Raw genomic sequence first — 13,220 nt, forward strand, 5'->3', positions numbered from 1 at the left:
GGGGGGGGGCGGGCACACCACAGGGGTCACCAGCACGTACTCCAGGATAGAGCAGGAGAGGGGGCCACCACGGGCCTCCCTGTCACCTGCGGGGGCCACGCTCTGCAATCTGAGGTCTCCCAGGATGAACTCACGGGCCCCCAGCAGCCCCTCCCACAGATGAAGGAGCCAATCACAGACGGCCTCGGGCGGAAAAGGGGGCAGGACGTGAGGCAGCGGCTGGGTCCTGACCACCCGCCGAGAGCGCAACGGGCGTTTCTGAAGCACATGCTGCCTGGGCCGGCGCTCCAGTCGGCTCACTCCTCACTCGATGAAGGAAACCACCCTCCCAGTGCCAGCGGGAGGCCTTGAGGAAACTCCTGGGCAGGCCCGCCCCGCAGCACATTGCCCGCAAGAATGCCAGGCTGAGAGGACGGAAAGTCACGGCTCCCTGAGTAGAAGAGCTCGGCCCCCAGGGACACAACGGAGCATCCAACACGGCGGGTCCTCCCCCAGCCCCGCTCACTGCCACAGGAGCCACTCAGGCGCAGGTCGGGATGGGACAGGAACAGAGCTACCGAGGGTCACAGGCAAGCGCAGGAACCGTGCGTGAGCAACTCCAGGGCTTGCACCTGACCCAGACCTAGACCTGGGCCCTCAGCCAACAGGCACCCCGAGGCCCTCCAGCGTGGCTCCCGTGGCCTGTGGTCCTGGTCCTCTTTCCCACGGACCTCAGTCCTGCGGGGTGCCGCCCGGCTCACCACAGCCATCCCCCTTCACTGTGCACACAGGTGCACACAGACTCACCTGAGTCTACCCTGAGCCAAGCCAGAGACCCTTAATGGGAGGATGGAGGGGCTCCTGGCTCGGAGGGGCCATGAGCATCCCTGCGGCCCTGGACCAGGTGCGAGTCGTGACGGGTGGGGCCTACACCCTGCTGTGGCTCACACTGAGCCCAGGCCTTCCGGGTTCGTCCCCTGTGGGCTGGGCAGCACTGCTGGCGTTTGGGTCACCCGTGCTGGGCCACACCGGGAGGAGGGGCTCGGCTGTGGCTCTGAGACGGAACCCAGAGAGAGAGAGCCTAGAGCCGGGCAGGAGGGACACCCAGGGTCTGGCCGGGGCCTGCCCGCTGCTCACTCTGAGCCCAGGCCAGGCGGGCCTCGGTGTTCAGCAGGCGCTCACCACACTACGCCTACCTGGCTCTGGCCAGGCACAGACACCTCCTCAGGCACCAGACCCCCCACCAGCCACAGATTTCAGCCCCCTCGCTGCTCAGGAAGGACGGGCGCAGGAGCGGGATGGGCAGAGGGCGAGCAGCAGGCCCTCCGGGGCGCTGCCATGCCCCCGGCCTCCCGGCTCCTCGTCCGTCAGCACGGACTGCACACACACGTCCTCACGCGGCCAGGCCGCCACGCCCACGGGCACCACCAGGTCCTCCTACGGCTGGCCCCCCACGCAGAGCCATCCAGACTCTGGCTGAAGGTGCAAGAGCAGAGAGGAAGGACAGAGTACGTCCCCATGCCTCCTCCGAACCCCGACCACAGAGGGAGTGGGAACCAGGCCCGTGCTCCCCAGCCTCGCACCCAGGCAGTATCTGGACCATCGCCACAGGGCCCTCCCCGGCTCCCTGCTGTGAAAATAATGGGCTGGAGGCAGACCGAGGCGAGAGCGGCACCAGACCTTTCCTGCCACACCGCGGACACTGTGGGCCAGCCACCCTCCAGCGGCCCCCAGGCCCAGACAGAAGAGCCTTCCTCCCAGTGCTGGGCCTGCGAGTCGGGGTGCCCCGGGATGGGACACAGCAGGCGTGCTCCCAGAGGCTGGGTGGGGGCACTCCTGCCCAGGGCCCACACCCACAGCAAGGAGCCAAAGAGGAGCCCAGGTGTCAGCAGGGAGCTCACAGCCAGCAGCCTGCAGCCACCTACAAGGGGGGGGCAGCATGGCCCACTGAAGGCCTCCGGGGCACCCCTGCAGCGGGCACAAAGGCCCACGAGGGAACCCCCTCAGCCAAAGCTGTCCCCAGGCAGCCACCAGCAAGGCCCCTGTGTTCCTGGCCTGGGCCTGGGCCCAAAGAGCAAGAACCCCCTCTCCTGTGAGTTTCCCATTCGAGGTGGTGTGGGGAGGGCTAACGAAACCCTCTGGTGGGGCCACCCCTCCTTCACGCTGGAGGAGGAAAAGGCCTTGAAGGGGGAGCTTTACAAATTCCCTGAAGACAACACCCAGAACTCCTCTCCCGGAGGCAGGGCCAGCCTCCCGAGCCCGGGGTTGGCCTAAGAGGAGACGCAGCTCTGCCGCCCCCTGCTGGACAGCCTCCACGCCTGCACCTGCTCCCAAGCGAAAGCCAAGGTCACAGCAACTGCAGCCACAGACCCAGGAGATGAAGAGGAGAGGCACACACTGCTCTGCTCCAGGGTCCCTGCAGCAAGGTCCCTCCCACTACAGCCTGGGGCTGCCCCAGTGCACTCACCAGCACCTCCCCCCTACCCTCTCCCACCACAGCCCTGTCAGCCCCCAGCACCTCCGGGCAGCCTCCCCGCCCTCCAGCGTGCTCTGTGGTGGTGCTGCCGTTCTTCCCTCCCAGCCTTCCGCTCCCACACCCCTAACCAGGCCCGTCCTCCTCCAGGCCTGCCCCGGCCTGCCTGCCTCTGTGTGCTTGAGTCCTGGGGCCAGCACTGCCCAGGCCGCAGGACGGAGTCCTGGCCCGAGTACGGGTGCCCGTGTGACAACGGACTGTGCTGTTTTCCTGCGACTCTGAGGCACAGAGGGCGACGCAGCCAGAAACAGGACAGGCTCAGGGTGTCCCGGGCAAGGAAGGACACAGGAGCCGGCCACTCACCCCGGACCTGCCCTGGGCCTGCAAAGATGGACACAGAGGAGCTTCGAAGCCACTTCACACCCAGACCCACAAGCCCACAGGCTCTGGCCCCCAGGGCAGAGCCGGGTTCTGCCGGGGGTGGGGAGCTGCCTGCAGCAGGAACTGGGGTGGCCTCTGCCTCTACACCACATCCTCCTGCCCCCACACGGTGCCCCAGGAGCCCACAGGCCACCACAGAGAGTCCAGTGGGTCCCCCACAAGGGAGCTCAGCACCCCTGCCTGGAATGGAAAGTGGGCCCAAGGAGGGACAGACTCGGCTCCCAGGCCAGCAGGGTTCCCAAGGCTCTAAGCACAAACAGGAAAGAGGCCACCAGCCAAGCGCCCAGGGTCAAACAGGCCCCCGTGCGCAAGCACAAGTCCACAGGAGGGGGGGGCCACGTGTGCGTGTCGGGGTAGGGGCCCAGGCGTGCACATGCTGGGGACATACAGCCGGCACTTGTCCACGCCAGGGGATGGACCCCAGGCAGGCTTGGCCTCCTCCGGAACACACCCGTCGCACAGCGTGGCCCCCGGCTGGAGGCAGGCTAGCAGTTCTATTTGTGGCTCAGCCCAGCGTGAGGACTGTGGGAGAGACACGTCCGCGCTAAGCCAGGCCGACAGACGCCCTCGGCCTCGTGGCCCAGCAGGTGACCGAGCAGCAGCTGAGTCCTCAGATGCCACCTTCTCCAGGGCCTGCACCTACCCCAGGCCACCAGCCCCTGCTCGCACCCAGGGAAACACATAGCCCATCGTCTCCCCGTGGGACCCAGGACTGCTGAGCAGAGACGCGGGAGCGCAGGGTCCCATGTCTGCGGGCAGGTCAGCTGACGCACCAAGGTGCCACCGCTGCAGGCACTCCCACAGAGGCAGCCACGGGACTGCAGGGGCTGCTAGGACCCAATCGGGAAACGGCATGGACCTGGCCGTGCAGAGCCAGGAGCTGGGAGGACCAGTCTGGGGTCCAGGATCTTCAAGAGGAGACCAGAAAAGACGGGAGGGGCTCCTGAGCTCCTGTGGCCCCAAGCAGGAGCCGCCAGGCTAGTGGTCAGTACCTTCGGGGGGGGCGGGGCACCAGAGGGCACAGGAGAGTGAAGAAAACCGGGCTCAGCAGGGCTGGGTGGGGTCCTGGCTGCGGATACCGCAAGGTGGGAGCTCAGCCTCAGCCGCTTCCCCAACCGTGTGCAGGAAAGGCGGGGAGGAGAGGAGACAGGTGGGGGGAGGAGACAGATGGGGGGAGACAGGTGTGGGGGGGAGACAGGTTGGGGGAGTAGACAGGTGTGGGGGGGAGACAGGTGTGGGGGGAGGAGACAGGTGTGGGGGGAAGAGATGGGGGGAGATGTAGGGGGAGAGGTGGGGGGAGGGACTGGACGGTGCGTGGGAACCCAGCCGGCAGTGCCAGAGGGAGCATGCGGCCATTCCCAGGTGGGGCCCGTGACTCTGAACCCAGCAAAGAGGAGTTCAGCCCCTACGCTGTCACCCCTGCCACCCCGCACCATCCATGAAGGGGACAAGGTGCGCCAGCCCCCCCGGGCCAGCATGGCTGGCAGAGCCAGCCGACCGAGGCAGGCCACGGGGCACACCTGCCCGGCAGATGCCACGCTAAGCAGACGTTCCAGAGTCCAGCAGCCAACGACATGGATCAGCAGGGTCCAGGGCAGGTCTCCACCTGCACAAACGCCCTGTCCCCTGCACTCCCCCCAGACTGTCAGAGACGCCAGCACGCACAGGGCTTCTCCCACTCTCTGCCCGGGGTCTTCGCCCGGAGCCGGCCCCTCACAGAGACCCTGCCACGGAAGGCCAGAGGCCAGCGCAGGACTCGGGGCCCCAGCGCCCACGGATGGCCTGGCTGACCTCACCCCTGCAGTGCCCCCTCTCAGGGGCATGGGAATCTGGGTGCCCTACACCTCAGTGGATGCGGCTCCCACTGAGATGTCTGCCAGCTGCCACAGGAACAAAAGCCACACACTCGAGGCTGCTCCCACTGCAACCCCAGCGGGGACAACGTCTAAGGGCCACAGCAAGTGGCAAGAGCCCAGGGCTCATCATCAGACAACAGGTCAGGCTGGGCTCGGTCAACCCAGGCTGAGCCCCTGCGACCTTGGGCTGTAGGCTTCCAGCTGTGCAGCCACAAACACGACACTCACCATGGGGACAAACAAGAAGGTGAGAGCGCGAGCCAAGCACCCTGTCTCCCGCCTGACCACTCCCCCGCCCCCACTCCACAGAGCGCTCGGCCTGTGCAGGGAGAAACAGGTGTCCCAAGAGGCAGGCGGCACGCTGGCCCAGACCAATTGGACCAACCAGGCAGAGCCCATCCCAAAGGGCAGAAGACCAACAGCCTCACAACCACAGGGGGAGGTGGCACGGGGTGGCGGAGAGGCCACAAGTGGCACGCAGGGGGAGACACGTCAGCTCTGGGGGAGGAACTGCAATTTAAGAAACTCCTGAGGACGGGGCAGGGGGCTGGCTCAGTCCGTCAGGCATGAATTCGGCTCAAATCAGGATCTCACAATGGTGAGTTTGAGCCCCGAGTAGGGCTCTGTGCTGACAGTGGAGCCTGCTTGAGATTCTCTCTCCCTCTCTCTCTGTCCCTCCCCTGCTCGCTTGCTCTCGCTTGCTCTCTCTCAAATAAACAAACTTTGAAAAGAAAAAACGATTTTATAAGTGAAGCACTGTTTGCTACAAAATAATCCAGTGTGTGTTGAAATAGGGCGATGGGTACATGAGTTCTTTTTACCGTTCTTTCTACTTGAGTACTTTACATTTTTCCATTAATAAAAAGCCTTCTTAAAGTGTACAGGTTAACCTGAAGTTTGCCCCGGCCCACACATGAGCGCTACAGACAGCCGGCCCAGGGCGCACACTCCTACCTCTCCTGACGGACGCAACGCTCCTCGTGTCTGGGTCCAGCTTCTGCACCAAGGCGCTGGGGTCTATTGTGGTTCCGGCAAAAACATCAGCGTTCACGAAAGCCCATTCCTAAGAAGGAAAGGAGAAGATGTCAGACTTCTCCGTGGCTCCAGAATGCAGACACAAGGCTGGACACAAAGCAGGGAGAGCCCTCGGGGCCTCCGGGTGAGCGAGGCTGGGCCAGCCCCTGCTCGGAGGGCCTGGGGGAGGCAACCTTCAACCCCCCGGGGCTGAGCCCAGCCGGTGGGAGCCCAGCCCCTGGGGCTCTCCGCAGCACTTCTTCCCACCTGCCTCCAACCACCAAGAGGGCTCTGCTCCCGGCGTGGGGAAGTCTTAGACCAGACTCGGGGCTGGCAGTGACTGTGAAGTACGAGCTCCCCATTCAGGAGCACTGTGACAGGAGCCGGGTTCCTTCTGAACCTGCACCATCTCACTCTTCCCTTCCCCGTTTCACAGCCACAGCTCCGCCTCAACCGTCTCTCCCCAGGTCAGTTTCCGGCCCACGTTCTCCCCGCGGGGAGACTTCCGAGCCCTCCCAGTCACGCTCTGCTGAGCCCACCCCAGGCCCACCCGGCTCGTTCCAGGTCCCAGCTCCAGGGCAGGGACCCCAGAGCGACCGACCGGAGCACTGACCCCCAGGGAGTCACAGACGAGACAGGAGCGGGGGGGGGGGGGGGGGGGGGGGGGGGGGGGGGGGGGGGGGGGAGGTAGCCCAGGGCGCGGGGCTGGCAGCCCCGAGCTCCCACAGGCGGCCCAGCAGGGCCCTTCCGCCACGGAGGAGCCACGGGCGAGGAGCGCAGGGTGCAGGCCCGGCCACCCACGCGGGTGCGCGCACACCCATCCGCGCTCCTTCCGCACGGTCGGGCCCAGTCCACGGTGGCGCCGCACCTCTCACCGCTTCAGGGCTTGGGAACGGACCGGGACAGGTACCGACGCCGCGGTGTCCAAACGTCTTTGGAGGGTCACAAGGTCGCTACGTGACTGGACGCCAGGGCCCGCCCGCTCCCCGTCCGCGCTCTTCTTTTCTACAAGGGCCAAAGGGCCACCTGCTGCCTGTCCGTCTCGCCCGCCCAGTGTCCCCAAGGTTTCCTTCCGCCACTCCTCCTACTTCTACACCTGAAACAGGCTCCACCTGATGAGTCCACTTTCTGCCCTCACAGCATCTCATTCCGATGCCGACCCGCACTCACGGTGGGCGGTTCCTTCCACCTTTGGCTGGAGCCCTGAGTTCGGGAGGGTTCTGCCCACCATGGGAATCCCAGCTGGCACAGGAAACCTCCGGCAGGTGGGCAGGGAGAGGGGTGCGGCAGACTGTCTCCCAGCAACCATTTAACTGAAGAAAATTAAAGACCTCATCAAGAACAGAAAGAATCTACTGGGGTGCCTGGGGGGCTCAGTCAGTTAGGCACCCCACTCTTGGTTTCAGCTCAGGTCATGAACTCAGGGTCGTGGGATCGAGCCCCATGTTGGGCTCCGTGTTGAGTGTGCAGCCTGCTTGGGATTCTCTCTCTCCCTCTCTCTGCCCCTCCTCCCCCCAAATCCCCCATCCTGCTCGCTCTCTCTCAAAGTAAATAAACAAACATTACAAGGAAAAAAACAAACGACAGAACAGAATCTACGGCTTAGGAGCTAAGCCCTGCTCTCTGCCCCCACCTTACAGGGAAACTCCCTGGGAGCTCTACTCCGGTTCCCCAGCTCCCAGCTGCTGACCACCCCCACCTTGTGTCACAGGCTCTCTGGTCCAAGAAGGTGAGCCGGGCGGTGGGGTCCCTTCTCCCGCCCCCGCCCCCACTGCTGGACCGAAGCACCACCTGAGGCCGGGAAGGCTGAGATAGCAATTCTCACCCCCCACCCCAGCTTCTATGGGCCGTAACAAGCCGAGAAGACGACGAGGGGCCACCCCCCGCGCCCACTTGTAGAGGGGGTGTCAACAGGGAGAAGCTGAGGCTGTCCCTGCCCCCGTCCTCATGTGGGCACAGAAGTCCTGCATGGAACGTGGGGACTCGAGCCTCAGGTGCTGTTGAAAACAGGGCATCCAGGCAGACAGTGGGGGTGCTTGTGGCTCAGTAACACCAGCAGCAACAAGGTAAGAGCTGAGAGAGTGGAAGCTTCACAGAGACCACATCGGAAAGAGAGCCAAGCGCCCTGTAGGTAATGGTCAACCCTGGAGGTCTCGGCTGCCCCCGAGGGCAATCGGAGCTGGACGGGGCACACGAGAAAGCGCTCCCCGAACCAAACATAACATGGGGCAGAAGGGCGACGGCACAGGGGCCTAAGCACAGCCTCTGAGCAAACACTGGCTCAACAGTAAGCTGGTGTGGCCCAGGGCAACTCCCGGCAGCGGCAGCTCTGTGAAGGTCAAGGCTGTGCGGGGCCAGGAATGGCAGAGGGAATCTCCAAGCTGCTAGTCCCTGGATGAAAGTGGATCAAAATGTAAAACGCCCTGAAACTGTGACAACAGGCTCTGAGCCACACACACATATCCAGTGTGAAAAGCAAAAACCTAATGGGACAAGGGGGCTCAAGCACAATCTTTGACCAAAAAGTGGCTCAGACCTACCCAGGCGGTCGGCCTGAAGGATAAAAACAAAAGAACATGAGCAGGGAGATGAGAGGCTGCATGCAGACTTCACATAGTTCAGAGCCAGGCCAACGAACAAGCACAGTGACCAGGCAGACACCCCCGCACCCCCACCAAATTGCCACAATACATCACCGTGAAGATTAATAAAGGGAGTCCAGGCGCCAGCAGGGGGAGCTGCAGCCCCACTACTCAAGGTCAACTACAGGTCCAAAGGGAAGAGACAGACTTGACCTTAGACCTTGCAGGTGGATAGACTTTCCAATCCCTTACCCCACCCCACCCCCACCACAGCTCAGCCAACAAGAAGTTGAAGGAAAAAGAGAAAAGAACAGAGCCCTACAAAAGAACATAAGAAAAAACAGGTTTTAGAGAAAAATGAACAGAAACAGCCTCACAGACAGCCCTTCAGGAAATGAACTCAGAGCACCAGACAAGTGCCTGCGGGTGAGCCTAGGAAGTACCAGACAGACAGACAGACAGAGGCAGGAAAAGTATTCAGAGAAATAATCACTGATAGGATGAGAAGCTCCACGCGGAGTAAGTAGGAGAGCTACACGGAGACACAGCAGAGCCCCGTTTACTGGCAAAGAAAAAGAACACCCTGGAAGCAGTTCGATGCATGGCTGACCTCACGTACGGGGAGCCCCAAACGACACACAGCTGGCCCCCCACATATGGGGAACCCCGGAACCAAGCATGGCTGACCTCACATATGGGGAGCCCCAGAACCATGCACAGCTGACCTCACGTACGGGGGACCCTGGAACGGTGCACAGCTGACCTCACACACGATGGAGACCAGCAGGCAAAGGGACTACATTTCAGTGTGGAAAGACTAAAGCAGCCAAGAATCTTATACCCAGCAAAACTATCTTTCAAAAAAATGAACATAAAATAAAGAGAATCCCTCAGAAACCAAAGCAGAGATAACCTGCTGCTAGCCAACCTGCCTTCTAAAAATACTAAGGAAGTGTTTTTAAGCCGAAAGAGAACGTTACTAAACAATAATCCAAAACAAAACAAGAAGCCTGTTAAAAGTAAACACAAAGCTAATTACAAAAGATAAGTGTAAGAATCTAAGGTTGGGCTGTAACACCAACAGACACAGCCTGCAGAAGAGTTAACAGCAAGACCAGGGGAGGGGCTCACGTAGCGTGAAGGTTCTACCTTCCTCTGAAACCAAGAGGGAAACACTGACCTGCATCATAAGCCCCACGTCAACTGCTAAAGGACATGAATTGACAACGATTCTCTTCACGACCAAACCCTGCTTAATCTCCCCCAGGGCCCATGCGATCTGGTCTGCGGTGCCCCTTGAGCCCCTCAGCTGACTTTTCACAATACCAAAAGCACAAGCAACCAAATAAAGTAACATAAACTGGACCTCATAAAAAATGAAAACTTGTGCTTCCAAGAATAATATCAAAAAAGAAAAAAGACAACAAAAAACTCACAGAACTGGGAAAAAATATATGCAAACCACATATATCTGGTAACGGTTTAGTATCCAGAATATATAAACAACTCTTACAACTCAACAACAACAAAACGCACAATTTCAAAATGGGCAAAGGACTTGAGGAGACATTCTCCAAAAAAGATCTATAAATAGCCAACAAGCCCATGAAAAGATAATTAACATTATTAGCCTTCAGGGAAATGCAAATCAAAACCACCAACTCCCTCCTCGCGTCCACTAGAATGGCCATAATCAAAAACATAGCCAGTAACAAGCTGGTAAGGACGCAGACACTGGAACCCTCACGTATTAGCGCAGGGAACGTGAATCTGTGCAGCCGCTGTGGAAAGCACAGAGTCCACACAACCCAGCAGCCGCGCTCCCAGTGTCCACAGGGGTATCATTCACAGTGGCCCAAGGCAGAAACCACCTTCCCATCAGGGCGTGAACGGATGAAGAAAACGTTGGGCGCACATCGGCAGCCATTCGGGGGAGTGCCTTCACCCAGAAAATGAACGAAGACATAAACACCGCTGCTCTAGAAGTTAGGACGAACCTCAGAAACATCTTGAAAGAGCCCAGATACACAGGCCACACTCAGCGCTACCCCATTTATACGGAGTCCACGCAGTCAGACATACGGACATCAGACCCCACCCACAAGGGCCTGCTCAGGAGCCCAGACTCGGCCAGGGTGGCAGCCACACTCTAGCATCCCCACACTGGCCCTGGGTGCCAGCACTCATGTGTCAACCCCGCCCAGGAGCCCAGGGAACACCACCTACACAAAATAGTGTTCTGGACACGAACAGCAAGCCACAGGCAGATAGAAAGTGGACCCGTGGTGGCCAGACTGACTGATAGTAAGTTTAGGGTTTCGAGGGGTGCCTGGTGGCTCCATCCGTCAAACCTGAGACTCTGGCTCAGGTCCATGATGTCACAGTTCTCGATTTGGAGCCCCATGCGCTCTCCTGGGCCGCTGTCCCGCTGAGAGAGGCCCTCCTGGCCCTGGGCCAGCGTTTGTTCCCGCCGTGACGTCAGAACCGGGTGTGGTGGCAGCGGCACAGAGGGTCTGTCCCTGATCGTCCCTGCGCCCCCCAGGCCTCCCATCGTGTCAGTGACCCGGAACCAGCTCCCAGGGTCCATGCAAGTGGTTCACCCGTCTTTGCCTTTCCTTAAAGGAGTGAGCTTTTAATGGAGTAAATATCTGTTAAAAAAATGCAACTTCTGGGGCGCCTGGGGGCTCAGTCAGTTAGGCCTCCGACTTCGGCTCGGCTCAGATCATGATCTCACGGTTTGTGGGTTCCAGCCCCACATCAGGCTCTGTGCTGACAGCTCAGGCCGGGAGCCTGGAGCCTGCTTGGGATTCTGTGTCTCCCTCTCTCTGCCCGTCGCCCACTTGCCCTTTCTCTATCAGAAATAAATCAACATCTGGGACTCCTGGGTGGCTGGGTCGGTTAAGTGTCCCACTGCGGCTCAGGCCATGATCTCACAGCTCCGGAGTTCGGGGTCCACACTGGGTTCTGTGCTGACAGTGCGGAGCCCGCTTGAGATTCTCTCTCCGCCCCTCACCCACCTGCACTTTTTCTCTCAAAGATAAATAAAATAATCAGGAAACAAACAAACACTAAGAAAATATGTATAGGGTTTCTTTTTGGGGTGGTGAAAATGTTCTCAAGAATGCCCATTGAACTGGACACTTCACATGCGTGACTTCTAGGACACGTGAATTACACGGTGATATTCCAACACGGGGGTTACAAGAGCCTGCCCGTGTGTTCGAACGGCTCCGAGCTCAGCAGCTGAGCGTCCCCGGTCCCGGACCGGCGCCGCCGGCTGGGGCAGGGCCGTGCGCAAGGGTACACGAGGCGGTCGGCGGTCGCAGTCCCGCCCGAGGCCGGGCGCCCCCAGGCCCCGCCAGCCCCCCGCTTACGGGCGGCGGGGAAAGCGCGTGCACGCGCCCGCGGGCCCGCCCACCGGGCAACACGTGGTCCACCCGCCCCCACCGAGGAGGAACCGCCGACCCGAGCGTGCGACAACCCGAACGAACCCCGACACGTCCCGCCGAGTCCGGGGAGCCCGCCGCGCAGGGCTGGGTGGGATGGGCGTGCCCGCAGGCCGCAGGGTCCCCCTCGGACCTCGGTGCTCAGCCACACCGCCCCGGGGTCCGCGGAAGCCACTCACCTTCGCCGCGACTCCGCCGGCCGAGGCCTGCGCGGGGGCCGCCTCCCGGGCCGGGGGCGCGGGGCCGGGCGCCGCCTGCCCCGCGGGCCTCACCGCCGCCTGGTGCACCCGGGCCCGCAGCCCCCTCACCTTCCCCATGCTCCCGCGACGCCCACAGCGGGCCGGAAGCCGCCTGCGCCCGCCGCAGCGCCGGCCGGAAGCTGGTTCCGCGCGCCCCCGGCCGGGCGGAAACCGGAGCCGGGCGGCTGCGGTCCGCCCTCTCCCCGCGGGCGCCGCCGCGCATGCGCCCGGGACAGGCGTGGGCAGCCGCGGGAATCCAGGCGGCCTCCCTGGGACCTGGGGGATGATGGGTACAGCCGGGCGGGGGGGGCTGTGTAAAGTGGCGGAACTGAGAGGGAATATGCTTGAATCTAAGGGAATCCCAACAACCCTTGATTGAGGTAGGCCATTTGTCTTAATTAACCTACTTAACTTTGATTAATTAACTAATTAGGTTAATTAACTCTAATTGAACATTTATTTCGTGTCCACTTTTTTTTACAGTTTCATTTACTCGCAGACGATGCCTTGAAACTGGAAGGACTCGACCGTTAAATGGTGAAGCGGCGCGAGACGGCGGGCTGGGAAGCTCTGGGAGCAGGACCCAGTGAGCCCTGCCCTCTGACGGGCGCACTTCGCTCCCTGGGGTCAGGGGCTCCCGCGTGTCCAACCCGAACGGTGCGCTCAGGAAAACAAACCCGGGGCGCGTGTGATTCCCATCCTCAAGGAGCCCATTGTGCTGTGGGAAACACAGACGAATCTGGAACAAACCAGGCTATGGTTTTGGCCACACGAGTCCAGACTCAGCCAGGGCGGTGGCCACACTCTATCCCCCAGACCCCGGGGAGGCCCTGGGCGCCAGCGCTCACTGCTCAACCCTGTCCGAGCCGGGGGGAAATCCACCCACACGAAATGGATTTTGAGAGGAATAGTTAGCTGTAGGCAAAGCTGGGTGCCATTTCTCAGGGAGGACACAGAGGTGCTCGCCCAGCGGGGACTGGACAGATGACACATCGGCCGCTGAAGGTCAAGGTGACGGGATCTGTGACTTACTCGAGGCCACATAACCAGCTGCAATTTGTGTCCGCTCATCTATTCCGGGCTTTACTGAGGTTACGATATTCTAGAAAAGGCAAAACTATGGCAAGTGGACACATCCTACTTGGGTTGATGGCGGGTCCGTTCAGGGTGGTCTCTGGCCGGGCTGTGCA

The 13,220-nt window shown here is 61.3% G+C and overlaps 1 protein-coding gene across 1 annotated transcript in view; it reads right to left on the minus strand.

Annotated features, from left to right (window-relative positions):
• FAM207A (family with sequence similarity 207 member A) overlaps nt 1–12,181 on the minus strand; it is a 31,010-nt gene extending 18,829 nt beyond the window's left edge. The window contains 2 exon segments of the mRNA XM_039257091.1: nt 5,704–5,812; nt 11,971–12,181. Of these exon segments, the coding sequence (XP_039113022.1) occupies nt 5,704–5,812; nt 11,971–12,108 (247 nt within the window). The 5' untranslated portion in view covers nt 12,109–12,181.
• Between the last annotated feature and the right edge of the window lie 1,039 nt (nt 12,182–13,220).

Source organism: Hyaena hyaena, unplaced genomic scaffold (assembly GCF_003009895.1).
Source record: "Hyaena hyaena isolate Hyena2069 unplaced genomic scaffold, ASM300989v1 scaffold_600, whole genome shotgun sequence".
Taxonomy (NCBI): domain Eukaryota; kingdom Metazoa; phylum Chordata; class Mammalia; order Carnivora; family Hyaenidae; genus Hyaena; species Hyaena hyaena.